The sequence below is a fragment of the Triticum aestivum genome, chromosome 5A, assembly GCF_018294505.1.
Source record: "Triticum aestivum cultivar Chinese Spring chromosome 5A, IWGSC CS RefSeq v2.1, whole genome shotgun sequence".
Classification (NCBI taxonomy): Eukaryota; Viridiplantae; Streptophyta; class Magnoliopsida; order Poales; family Poaceae; genus Triticum; species Triticum aestivum.
This window is the reverse complement of record NC_057806.1, coordinates 653,353,270-653,366,598: the sequence shown is the minus strand read 5'-3', so window position 1 is coordinate 653,366,598 and position 13,329 is coordinate 653,353,270. Positions and strand designations below refer to the sequence as shown.

At 53.1% G+C, this 13,329-nt stretch overlaps 1 protein-coding gene across 1 annotated transcript; it reads right to left on the bottom strand.

Annotated features, from left to right (window-relative positions):
* Positions 1–3,302: 3,302 nt before the first annotated feature.
* LOC123108222 (zinc finger protein ZAT7) lies at positions 3,303–4,049 on the bottom strand. The gene has a single exon (XM_044530052.1). It carries the CDS (start codon positions 3,930–3,932, stop codon positions 3,519–3,521), a length of 414 nt encoding a protein of 137 aa, XP_044385987.1. The 5' UTR covers positions 3,933–4,049; the 3' UTR covers positions 3,303–3,518.
* Positions 4,050–13,329: the final 9,280 nt, after the last annotated feature.

The window sequence follows — 13,329 nt, the reverse complement described above, 5'->3', positions numbered from 1 at the left end:
GCGTGGTTTGAGCACCCGGAATTTGAGCAAATCTTCCTCTCCAAGTGGGAGACTTGTGTTGCCCGGATCGGGCACACGCGTGGGCCCATGGATTTCTAGATTGCCGCAGGAGCGGGGATGCGTGTGGCTCTCAAAGGCTGGGGGGCCAACCAGGGCCGTGAGGATAAGTTGCTCCGAGCGCGTTTGATCGCGGACCTCGCCCGAATGGATGCTGCGGCGGACTCACATGTCTTCCCGGAGCAAGACTGGGCTCAGCGCTACGCTGTAGAAGCCCAAGTTGAGTCCCTCCTTCGAGCGGAGGAGTACTGGCGCTATGCGCAGTGGAATGAAGTGGACGCTCAAGGGGGACGCGAATACAAAATATTTTCATGCCTATGCTAATGGCCGGCGCCGTAAATGCGCCATCCTGAGACTGCAATCTGAGCAGGGGCTCCTTTTGCGTCAATAGGACATCGTTCGTCGCATCTATGACTTCTACATCCAGCTGATGGGCTCCAGGGAGGAGTCCCGGGCTCGGCTGCGGTCGGATGTTTGGGAACCCGCGCTGCGGGTCACGGACGAGGAGAATGAAGGCTTGGGACTCGCTTTCCTTCTCCAGGAGATTGACCAGGCGGTCCTTGGGATGAAAACTGACACCGCCCCGGGTCCGGATGGGTGGTCGGTGGCGATGTTCAAAAGGTTTTGGCAAGTGCTCAAAGGTCCTATTTTCGAAATTTGTAACGGGTTCATGCGTGGCTCAGTAGATATCTCTCGCCTTAACTTTGGGATTCTTTCTCTTATTCCCAAAGTGTAGGGCGCAGACAACATTAGACTTTTTCGTCCTATTGCGCTTATCAATGTCCCGTTTAAAATTTGTTCTAAGGCTTGTTCTACGCGCTTGTCTCCGTAGCTCATCGTATTATTAGTAGTAACCAGTAGGCTTTTATTCGTGGTCGCAACATTTTGGAGGGGCCGTTGGCCCTCCAAGAGATCGTTCACTCGCTCAAACGCACTCGCCAACCGGCAATTCTTTTGAAATTAGATTTTGAGAAGGCATATGATCGAGTGAACTGGGAGTTTCTCCGTCAAATCCTTCTGGATCGAGGATTTTCGTCGGTTTGGGTTCACCGTGTGATGCAATTGGTCTCGGGAGGCAAAACGGCGATTGCGGTGAATGGAGAAGTAGGGAACTTCTTCCGCAGCAAGCGTGGGCTACGTCAAGGGGACCCAGCCTCACCGTTGCTCTTCAACTTTGTGGCGGACGCCTTGGGCGCCATGCTAGACAAAGCTCGATCTGCTGGCCACATCAGGGGAGTGGTCGGTAATCTGATCCCAGGAGGTGTGTCACACCTGCAGTATGCGCATGACACTCTTCTCTTTTTGAGCTGGACGAACACAGTATCGCAACGGTTAAGGCCATCCTACTGTGTTTTGAACTCATGTCCGGACTAAAAATTTACTTCCACAAATGTGAAGTGGTGTCCATAGGGATGGATGTGGCCGAAAGTGAGAGGGTGGCCAACTTGCTTAATTGCAAACTTGGGAAGTTTCCGTTTACCTACCTCGGCCTCCCGATCGCACAGAAGAAATGCTCGATTGCTGATTGGGAACCTCTCAACACTAAGGTGGCGGACCGAGTTTGTCCGTGGAGAGGTCGATTTATGTCTTCAGGGGCAAGACTAATCCTTACTAACTCCAGCCTGTCGTCCCTACCCATGTTTTCCATGGGTATGCTCTCGATGGCTGATGGGGTCCACACGAAAATGGACACCCCGCGGGCACGTTTCTTTTGGGAAGGAGCGGGTCCTAAACGGAAATACCACATGGTTAAGTGGCAAGCCGTCTGTAGACCTAAAGCCCAGGGGGGCCTTGGGATCATCAACTCTAAGCTGATGAACATTGCGCTTATGTGCAAGTGGATCTGGAAGTTGTCCCAGGGAGGGACCGACCTCTGGGTTGACCTCCTTCGTGCCAAGTATTTCCCGCATGGGAATTTCTTTGAGGCAACACCTCATGGGTCCCCTTTCTGGACCTCTGTCCAATCCCTCAAACCATACATCGCCAGGGGTGCGAGGTTCACTGTTAATAACGGCCGCTCCACGCGTTTTTGGCACGACGTTTGGATAGGCCAGCAGCCTCTTTGGTCGGAGTTTACCCATCTTTATTCCATCGCGGTTGAGCCCAACCAACTGGTTGCTTCGGCTCTTAGTGCCACTCCGCCCCCTATCTACTTCAGAAGGGAGCTTTTAGGGCCGGAGCTGGAAGATTGGGAGCGCCTGCGGGCTCTGATAGCGAATGTGCGGCTGTCGGGCTCCGCAGACGTGGTCTCTTGGAGACTTTCGGGCTCTGACAAGTTCACTGTCAAGTCCCTGTATAGAGAGTTGTGCCACGGCCATGCCCCTATGGCAGCCACGGGGCTTTGGAAGGCGCGAATCCCGCTTAAGATTAAGGTCTTCCTATGGCAACGATGCCAAGATCGCCTTCCTACCTCTATCAATATAGCCAAGCGCAATGGCCCTGCTTCCGGTCCTTGCGCTTTGTGTGATGACGCGTAAGATGCTGACCACGTGTTCTTCCGGTGTCCTTTGGCGCGCTTTGCTTGGAGCGCGGTCCGTGAGGCCGCTGGGTGGATTGGGATCCACGCTCACGCTCTAAGCTTGTGTCATACCTATCTTCGATCCAGGGCCCTCTGCGCCGGATCATGTGGGCGTGTGCTTCGGCCATGTTATGGGCCTTATGGCATATTCATAACAAGTTTACTATTGAGGAAGTGTTCCCCTCTCACCCCGCTGATGTAATCTTCAAATGCATCTTATTCTTGCAGCAGTTGGCACCGCTGGGAAGGCAACAAGAGTCTAATCTTCATCGCCAAGCTATCGCACGTCTTCGCTCCGTCTACTCGGGGTCTCGAGCCCCATCACCTCCGTTTGCTGCCTCATAGGGATGGGCAGTCCTTTTGGTCTTGGTTACCCCCGAGCCTTCGCGCTCGTTAGTTTGGCTGGTTATGCCATGTAATGCACTTTATTTCGCCGTCGTTGTCTTTTGTGGCATGCCTTAGAACATGGGTGACTAGCTTCTGTTCCGTTTGTTTGGTCTGTTTGTTTGTGCACGCTGCCTATGTTGAGAGCTTTATTAATTTAAAGCCGGACGTCCCCGACGTCTATGTTCTAAATAAAAAAAGAGTTTTATTATACTAAAAATAATTGTGTATGTCAACGTGACCCGGCCTGCCTCCTTTTCAAGGAAAAAAAATCTGTGTTACGGAGATCGTCATTAGGATTAACGCAATTCGTAGTCGATTCAAGTAGAACAAAATAAATGTATGAATCAATAAAGTATAGATAATATCAGTAAACAGTAATGAACGAATGAATGAGTCCTAAAATATGTACATATATATACCTAATAACATGAGCGAGCAGACCAACTATTGTGCAGCAAATGTGCAAACCAAATCGTGCACATAGGTGATCCTGTAAATCTGGACTAGAACTAGATATGCCTCGCTATTGAACTTGAGAGAAATCGATGGTGCAGTGCTAGAGGAAGAGCTGGAGCAGAACGGGCGGCGCCTGCGCCGTGGTGGCGGCCTCCTGCTCGCGGTGGCGGCGCATGTGGCCGCCAAGCGCCTGCCCCATCTCGAACCCGATCCCGCAGACGTGGCACCGGTGCGCCTGCTTCTGGTCCACCGTCTTCTTGGTCCCCGGCTGATCGGACCCCGCAGCGAGGCCGAGCGCGAGGCAGTGGCGGCCACGGAGGTGGCTGGTCCGGTGTCCTCCCAGAGCCTGGAACGACGGGAAGGAGCGGCTGCACGTCTTGCACACGAACTCACCGTCCGCGCCGCCGCGGTGCATCTTCTTGCTGCTGTCGGAGACGACTCCCAGGGACAGAGAGAGGGAGAGGGGCGAGGGCGCATCGGCCTGATCTCTGTACTGCTTCATTGATGAAACCATGGCGGCTAATCGGACGAGCTCAACAAGGAATTCGTAATTCTGTGCGGATTCAGTGGCTCGGAAATGGCTGTGGATGTGGCTCGGATCATGCAGGGTAAGCCTTTTTATAGTGCTGGCGGTGCGGACAGCCTAGTACTAGTAGCCACCAGGTACATCCATATATAGACTACGTCTGGCTTGACGACGACTTGGAGCCCGCGCGCCCTTCGCGATCGGCGGCGACCTGGCTAAAGCGTCCGGTCTGCAAAGATAGAACCTTCTCCTCTGCTCGCGTACGTCAGCTCAGAGTAATTGCTTAGCTTGCTCCCAGTCCCAGGTAGCCCGGCACGCGGTTACATGCATGTGGACGGAAAGGCCCGCGAAATGGGATCGGGCCATGATTAGTTGGATGTTTGTTGTTGCACCGGTGAGACATTATTAGAGTATGCCGACCTAAACGGACGGTGCTTTTGTTCGCTTTTTGTTTGTTTCGGTCGGCCACCCGCCCGCTATCCGTCTTTTTCAGATTTGGGTCGGCAGTGTGTTCAACGGGCCGATCCATTTCATGATTGCGCGCGTTTTAGATCATGCCAGCGGCCATGCCGTCGCCCTGGTTTTGACGCTCCAGCGTGCGGGAAAGGTTCGCGCGCGGTGAAAAAGCGGCTCCAGCGACGGGAAAGGTTCGCACGCGCGCCGCGGCCGACGCTCGTTATAAGAAGGCGCTCCCTCCACACTCTGTCCGCCGCCCACTCGTCTCGCTCCCTCTCACTAGCCTCGCCGTCTCTGCGCCACCATGTCGATGCGCCGCTTGGGAGCTTCAGATTTCCACGGAGTCCGCGAGCGCCGCTCCGGCGCCTTCTCCTGCGAGATCTAGTTTAGCGAGAAACGCCTCATCCTCGGCACCTTCGACACCGAAGAGGAGGCGGCCCACGCGCACGACGTGGCGGCGTGGCGCCTCCTGAGGCCTCGTTGGGAGTAGAATTTTCCCGACGTGTCGAGCCAGCAGGCGCAGGATCTCGCACATCTCCCGCGGCATTTCATCGACGAGGATCGTCGTGTCCATCGGAGGCGCCAGCGTCGCCTTGCCATCGCCGAAATGGACGTGGAAGCCATGATGGTGTGGCGCGAACACTTCCCGCAGGACATCGTCAACGAGCGCCAGTTCTACAAGTAAAGGAGGATGGAGCGAGCCGCATATCGGGAGGACAAGCGTGCGCAGAAGCAGGCCGCTCAATTGAAACTGAAGCTAAGAGAAACATCGAGATGGGATTTCGAGGACGAGCGGTATACTGACGCCTACATTCAGATGTCGGAGGAGGACATTACCGAGTCGGAGTCGGAAAGCGACAAGTAGTTGATCTTTCTTTTATCTGTGTACGCTGGAACTATCTATGTATCTTTTTTCTATCGGAAAAAATGGCCGGCGGCGTCGGCGAAGAAACAGGCGGGCGAAGGTGTGCTGTCGGATGTGGAGAGGCCAATGTGGCACCGACCGGCGGGCCCGGAGAGAAAAAAGGGCGAGCGCGCGCGTCCGTCTTGTGTCTGCGCTGACGCAAATCCAGCTCAAAAATGAGCCGGGAATGGGTCGGCAGATGGGCCGAGTTGGGCCGAGTTTTGTATTCGCGCTGATCCAAATGGACGGCGGCGGATGAAATGAGTCGCCCCATTAAAATTGCTCTTTATTTGACTGGCACCGATTTTTTTTTATTTTTTTTAGGATGGCACGGATTTTATTGGTCAATCAAAGAGCCTGCGGTTCCAAATTTCCTGTTTTCGCTCTTGCTCCTGTTCTCTAGTCCAAAAATGGCTTGCCGCGTCCGCCTAAATTACTGCACCACATGCATGCAGCTATGGAATTTCTCCGTGATGCGCCACGCGCTCGAACGATCGTCTGTGTGCATGCACACTCGTACGCGTGTGCATGCATGTGCTTGTTTTTCACGGAAATGACTCCAAATCCTGACTAGACTAGCTAACAGCAATTTGGGCTGGCTAAATTATTTCTTTTGCACGACAAGCATGACCATGACGAGACTCTCGAGAGATCCATATATAGCGACGACGCCGATCAAAGCCATTGTCATTGGCATGACGACCATGTTCTAGAGCTTTTTCTTTTTGCGGGTGATGTTCTAGAGCTTATGACGTACTACATCTCTCCCCCTTTCACTTCGTTACTTTTCTATAGTCTCATTAGGCCAGCTCCACCGCGCGACCCTATCCTGTCCGATCCCGTCCGTTTGAGGTAAAACGGACAAAAGAGACCGCCCAGCGCACGACGGCCTAAACACGTCTTGTCCGTTTTGTGTCCGGGCCGACCCATTTCGAGCGCAAACTTGCGCTGGGTTTGGGTCGCGACGGACACCAAACGGACACGCGCCTCGTCCGCGCCGGGCCGCGTGGCAGGCGGCCACCTACCTCCCACCCGCCCACATTAATGCGCACGAGCGGGCGGCCCCATCTGTCATCTGCACGTCGAACGGTCGCCGTCCTTCTTTAAGTGGGAAGCGTGGACGGATCGTCGTCCACACTGCCCCACGTCACCCCGCGGCCTCCTCGAAACCCGACAGCGCCGAACCCAAACCCTAGCCAAAAACTCGCCGGCCGGCCGCCTGCAGCCATAGGCCTCTGGAACTACGGCCGCAAAGGCAAGCACGACCGCGAGGCTGGTTCCTCGTTGGAACACCGCCGCGGCTCGGTGAAGAAAGAGGAACCCGCGTCGCCATCGCCACCACATCGGGCCCCCGCGTCGCCATCTCCACCACGTTGGGCCCCTGCGCCGCCCGCCTTCTCCATCACGCCCACGGCCGCTGGTGAGCGCGACCGGCACTACATCGAGGCGGCCGTCTGCCGCTTTATTGGGAGACAAGGATGCCGCTGCCCTGGAGCGACGTCCACCTCCCCAATAACTGGCACCTGTCGACCGACCGCGTGCCGATCCCGCCCGTCCCGCAGAGCGGCCGTGCGCGCCGCCAGGAGATCAAGCGCCGCCGCCGCCTCCTCCCGGACGACCTCTACTACGACGAGAGGTACGCCCCCGACTCGACATTGTGCGACACGTGGCTCCGTGATGAGCACGACGTGCGGCGGGCGTCGTTCTTCGCCGGCACATCGACGGGGCCGCGGCGGCCACGTGAGCCCCGAGCGGTTATGAAGCTATGTACCTAGGGTAGGGTCATGGACCTGTCCAAACTGACCTACCTAAGGACATCTCCAGAAGAAATCACCTTTCAATCGACTTGGAGGTGTTCCACTCGACGGACTCGAAGATACTCAACCAAGAAGCAATCACTCGACTAAGAAGCAACCACTCGACGGTCAGGAGAACTAAGGGCACTCTGCATGCTAACGGTCGGTTATTAAGTAGCTTTTATGGTCATCATAGCACTTTATTAGGGGCGTTACCAGTAACGCCCGACATTAATGTATTTAAACCCTTTGTAACTGAGGGCGGGAGGGGTCTGGCGAACTCTATATAAGTCACCCCCTCCTCAGGGACAAAGGTTCGCACCCTGTAATTCATACACGCATAATCCACTCGACCGCCTCCGGGCTCCGAGACGTAGGGCTATTACTTCCTCCGAGAAGGGCCTGAACTCGTAAACCTTGCGTGCTTACAACTTCTCCATAGCTAAGATCTTGCCTCTCCATACTTACCCCCCTACATCACTGTCAGACTTAGAACCACGACAAGCGGCTCCCCAGGCGCGCGGGCGTACGCGGGTCCGCGGCCTGACGCCCACGCCGTCGCCGTCGCCATCTCCATCGCCACCCCCACCTCCTCGCATGACGGCGGAGGATGAGGCCCGGCTCATGGCGCGTGTGCTGGTTCGAAGATCGCTGATGCTCATATGGCAATGGTGGAGTTGCAGGAATACCAGAAGACTGCAGACCCGAGTGATTTGTTGCTAGCCAAGAAGCCCGCTACAAAATCATCTTTTTAGTCGACTGGCGATACGAAGACAGCTCACATCCACCCGACCGACCCCAGCGCTGCTCCAACTCATATCTCGACAACACTCGACTCCAAATAGGAAGAAGCGCTCATCCAGTTCCTCCGTGAGAACTGGGACATTTTCGCATGGAAGCCTTCTGACATGCTGGGTGTTCCCAGGGAGCTGGCTGAGCACCGCCTAAGAGTCGACTCAAAAGTAAAACCTGTCAAGGAACATCTCCGATGGTCCGCCGTCCAGAAGAGAAAGGCCATTGGCGAGGAGGTGCCTCGGCTGTTAGCAGCGGAGTTCATCCGGGAAATCTACCACTCCGAGTGGCTCGCCAACGTTGTTATGGTCCCCAAGAAGGACGAGTCACTTCGCATGTGCATTGACTTGAAACATATCAATCGGGCCTTCCCGAAAGATACTTTACCTCTCCCCCGCATCGATCAGATAGTCGACTCGACTGCGGGATGTGAGCGACTGTCCTTTTTAGATGCCTATTTTGGGTACCATCAGATCCGTCTGTATGGACCTGACGAGATCAAAACAGCCTTCATCACTCCATTCAGGTGCTTCTGTTATGTTACTATGCCGTTCGGCCTCAAGAATGCCGGAGCCACATTCATGAGGATAATTCAGAAGTGTTTGCTCACTCAAATCAGTCGGAATGTGGAGGCGTACATGGATGATATTGTGGTCAAGTCACGGAAGGGTTCCGACCTGCTGACTAACCTTGCTGAAACCTTTGCCAACCTCAGGAGGTATGATATCAAGCTCAATCCATCAAAGTGCACATTCGGAGTTCCTGGCGGAACATTACTCGGTTTTCTCGTTTCCGAACGGGGAATCGACGCCAATCCAGAAAAAGTCGGTACTATACTCCGAATGAAAAGTCCTGTGCGAGTGCACGACGTCCAGAAGCTTACTGGTTGCTTGGACGCTTTAAGTCGATTCATATCTCATCTCGGTGAAAAGGCATTGCCTCTTTACCGATTAATGAAGAAGTCCGACAAGTTCGAGTGGACTCCTGAAGCTGATGCAGCGTTTGCAGAGCTCAAAGCTCTGCTCTCCACCCAGCCGGTGCTTGCTGCCCCAATCAGCAAGGAGCCTTTGCTGCTTTACATTGCAGCCACAGGACAAGTCGTCAGTACGGTACTTACGGTCGAGCGGGAAGAAGAAGGAAAAACCTTCAAAGTTCAGCGCCCAGTATATTATATTTCTGAAGTTTTGACCCCATCGAAGCAAAGATATCCTCATTATCATAAGCTTGTATATGGGATTTATATGACCACAAAGAAAGTTGCTCACTACTTCTCTGATCATTCCATTTCAGTCGTCAGCGACGCCCCATTATCAGAGATCCTGCATAACAGAGATGCAACTAGTCGAGTGGCAAAATGGGCGATTGAACTCCTTCCTCTAGATATCAAGTTTGAGGCAAAGAAAGCTATCAAGTCCCAGGCAATCGCAGATTTCGTCGCCGAGTGGATTGAACAGCAATTGCCGACTGAGGTTCACTCGAAGCATTGGACCATGTTGTTCGACGGTTCCAAGATGCTGAATGGTTCCGGTGCCGGAGTGGTGTTGGTCTCCCCCAGAGGAGATAAACTCAGATATGTTCTTCAAATCCACTTTGATTCCTCCAATAACGAGGCAGAATACGAAGCACTTTTTTATGGGTTGCGCATGGCCATTTCACTCGGCGTCCATCGCCTCATGGTCTATGGCGACTCAGATTTGGTGGTTAATCAGGTGATGAAGGAATGGGACGTCAGAAGTCCAGCCATGACTAGTTATTGCAATGGAGTGAGAAAGCTGGAGAAGAAATTCGAGGGGTTAGATCTTCATCACATACCCCGACTGAAAAATCAAGCAGCTGATGATCTGGCAAAAATAGGTTCCAAAAGAGAAGCCATTCCCAGCAATGTGTTTTTGGAACACATCCACACACCATCAGTTCAGGAGGATCCCTTCACTGAAGAGGCCCCGCAACCAAAAAGTACCACGGATCCGACTGAATTTGAAGTTCCAGCTATGGTCGACCTGATCATGGAAGTCTTAGTCATCACTCCCGACTGGACAGTACCGTACATCGCGTACATCTTAAGGAAAGAACTCCCAGAGGACGAAGAAGAGGCTCGACAGATCGTCCGTCGATCCAAGGCCTTTACAGTCATTAAAGGACAATTGTATAGGGAAAGCGCGACTCGAGTCAGTCAGAATTGTATAACACCAGAAGAAGGTCTGATGATCCTTGACGGTATCCACTCGGGGACCTGTGGTCATCATGCGTCCTCTCAGACCATTGTGGCTAAAGCATACCGAGCAGGATTCTACTGGCCAAGGGCCAATGAAATGGCAAAGGAGATAGTCGACAAATGTGAAGGATGTCAGTATTACTCCAATATGTCGCACAAGCCCGCGTCAGCCCTGAAAACCATTCCACTCGTTTGGCCCTTCGTTGTTTTGGGGATGGACATGGTTGGACCACTGAGAACGGGCAGGAGCGGCTTCACTCATGTACTGGTAGCAGTCGACAAGTTCACCAAATGGATCGAAGCCAAGCCTATCAAGAATCTTGATGCTTGCACTGCTATCAGTTTCATCAGAGAGTTGATATTCAGATATGGAGTTCCGCACAACATCATCATTGACAATGGGTCAAACTTTGATTTCGACAAATTCAGGGCCTTTTGCGCCTCTCAGGGCACTCGGGTCGACTATGCTTCGGTCGCTCACCCCCAGTCGAATGGGCAAGCAGAAAGGGCAAATGGCCTAATTCTCAAAGGACTGAAACACCGATTGATGCACGATCTCAAGCACGCGGCAGGTGCATGGGTCGACGAGCTTCCATCAGTCCTTTGGGGATTGAGGACAACCCCGAACCGATCAACCGGAAGAACCCCATTCTTTCTGGTCTATGGAGTCAAGGCAGTCTTACCGAGTGACCTGCTTCACAACGCTCCCCGAGTAGAGCTCTACTCTGAAGATGAAGCAGAACAAGCCCGACAGGACGCATTCGACCTCCTGGAAGAAGAAAGAGAAATGGCCATGATCTGATTGACCATCTATCAGCAAGACTTGCGTTGATTCCATGCCAGAAACGTGAAGTGTCGAGCCTTCCAAGAAGGAGACTTAGTCCTCCGAGTGGATCAGCAGAAACCACACAAACTCGCTCCTACTTGGGAAGGCCCCTTCATAGTCACCAGAGTCCTCCAAAATGGAGCATACCACCTCTACAATGTCGATCGCCAGATTGATGAGCCGCGAGCCTGGAATGCGGAGCTACTACTCCCCTTTTATACTTGAATTCTCACTCAGATGAGATGTAATAAGGAAAAACTCCTGTAGTTCATTTATCAAAGACAAGAGTGTTATAATTTTCCAAGTGATTGTTATTGTTTTTCGTTTGCAAAAGAAATCCCCCAGTGGGTGGCTTAGCTGCGAATCCGCTTCGCCTAAGTTTGTAAAAATCCTACCGAGTGGAGAGCAGTCCTCCCACTCGGGGGCTTAGCTGCAGTCCAGTACTCACCTAAGTTCTCTCACTTGAGGACTTAGCTGCAGTCAGGCACTCGCCTAAGTTTGAAAAAATTCTGCCGAGTGGAGAGCAGTCCTCCCACTCGGGGGCTTAGCTGTAGTCCAGTACTCGCCTAAGTTCTCTCACTTGAGGACTTAGCTGTAGTCAGGCACTCGCCTAAGTTTGAAAAAATCCTACCGAGTGGAGAGCAGTCCTCCTACTCGGGGGCTTAGCTGCAGTCCAGTACTCGCCTAAGTTCTCTCACTTGAGGACTTAGCTGCAGTCAGGCACTCGCCTAAGTTTAAAAAAAATCCTACCGAGTGGAGAGGAGTCCTCCCACTCGGGGGCTTAGTTGCAGTCCAATACTCGCCTAAGTTCTCTCACTTGAGGACTTAGCTGCAGTCAGGCACTCGCCTAGGTTTGAAAAAAATCCTACCGAGTGGAGAGCAGTCCTCCCACTCGAGGGCTTAGCTGGAGTCCAGTACTCGCCAAAGTTCTCTCACTTGAGGACTTAGCTGCAGTCAGGCACTCGCTTAAGTTTGAAAAAATCCTACCGAGCGGAGAGGAGTCCTCCCACTCGGGGGCTTAGCTGCAGTCCAGTACTCGCCTAAGTTCACTCACTTGAGGACTTAGCTGCAGTCAGGCACTCGCCTAAGTTTGAAAAAAATCCTACCGAGTGCAGAGCAGTCCTCCCACTCGGGGGCTTAGCTGCAGTTCGGTACTCGCCTAAGTTACCTCACTCGGAGACTTAGCTGCAGTCCAAGTACTCGCCTAAGTACGAAACACATCCCACTCTGAAGTAATGAGGTGCAGGTCGACTGCCACCTCCTCCTTGGGGAGCTTCGCCACAAATACAACATGCGCTCCATCGCCGACCCGCAAGGACGACGAGGCATAGGTCGACTGCTACCTTCTCCTTCGGAGCTGCGCCACAAATACAAAAGTTGTCTCGAATAAAGATCAATTTCCACTCGACGAGGAATTCATAAAGATATTCAACGATAAACCAAGTTCATATAAATCCTTAAGGTTCCGGACCACAGATCAAAGTGCTCGGGCATTCAGCCCGAAAGGGTTTAACGGTTACAAAAACCACTCGGCATTCCGAGGCAAATTTAAGGTGAGGCATAAAAGTTTGTTCACTCTGCAGGAGGAGGGGTGGCGGGCTCGATGAACTCATCCAGGTCAACGCCGTCGGCGATCCGAGTGGCTGCAGTGATGAAAGTCTCCATAAAAGTTCGGAAGTCATGCTTCTGGGTGTTGGCGACCTTGATTGCTGCCAGTTTGTCTTGTCGCACCTCCTTGCAGTGGACACGAACCAAAGACAGAGCCACATCAGCGCCGCACCGAGCAGAAGACTTTTTCCACTCCTGCACTCGGTCAGGGATTTCATCAAGTCAAGTCATCACGGACTCAGGATCATTTTGGAGCACAGCCTCTGGCCAAAGTGCCGGGTCGATCCGTGACATGGCGACCTTCAGTCGAGCCAAGTAGTCCACGACACCGTCGATGCGGGATTCCAGTCGGAGCAGATTCATGGCAGTTTCATCTTTCACGGGAGAATTGATTGGATCCAAACCAGGTTCGATCCACCCAGTCTCCTCCTCGAAGTTCTGGCAAAACTCTGCATTCACAATCCAAGGATAAGTCAATTTTCGTACACTGAGTCGACACAAAAAAATCAGTTGGAACAAAATGTGCACCTTCAAGCTTGATGAACAACTTCTTGGCAAGGCTTCTCAGATAGCTCTCCAGATCGTCCCTCCTGCGAGCAATGCTTTCCATCTTCTCGCCCAGGATGAGATTCTCCTTCTTCCAGCGCGAGCACTCCTTGTTGGCGTCATTCAGAGCAGACTTCAGCCTGGTATTCTCTTCTTCCAACTGGCCGACCGAAGCCAGCTTCTGTTCAGCCAGAGCGGTTCTGTCGTCAGCTTCCTTTCGAGCAGCAGCCAAATCCTGGTCC

Bases quoted from the DNA above. Each gene is read 5' to 3' on its own strand.
- LOC123108222 (XM_044530052.1), bottom strand. From the start codon at position 3,932: ATGGTTTCATCAATGAAGCAGTACAGAGATCAGGCCGATGCGCCCTCG.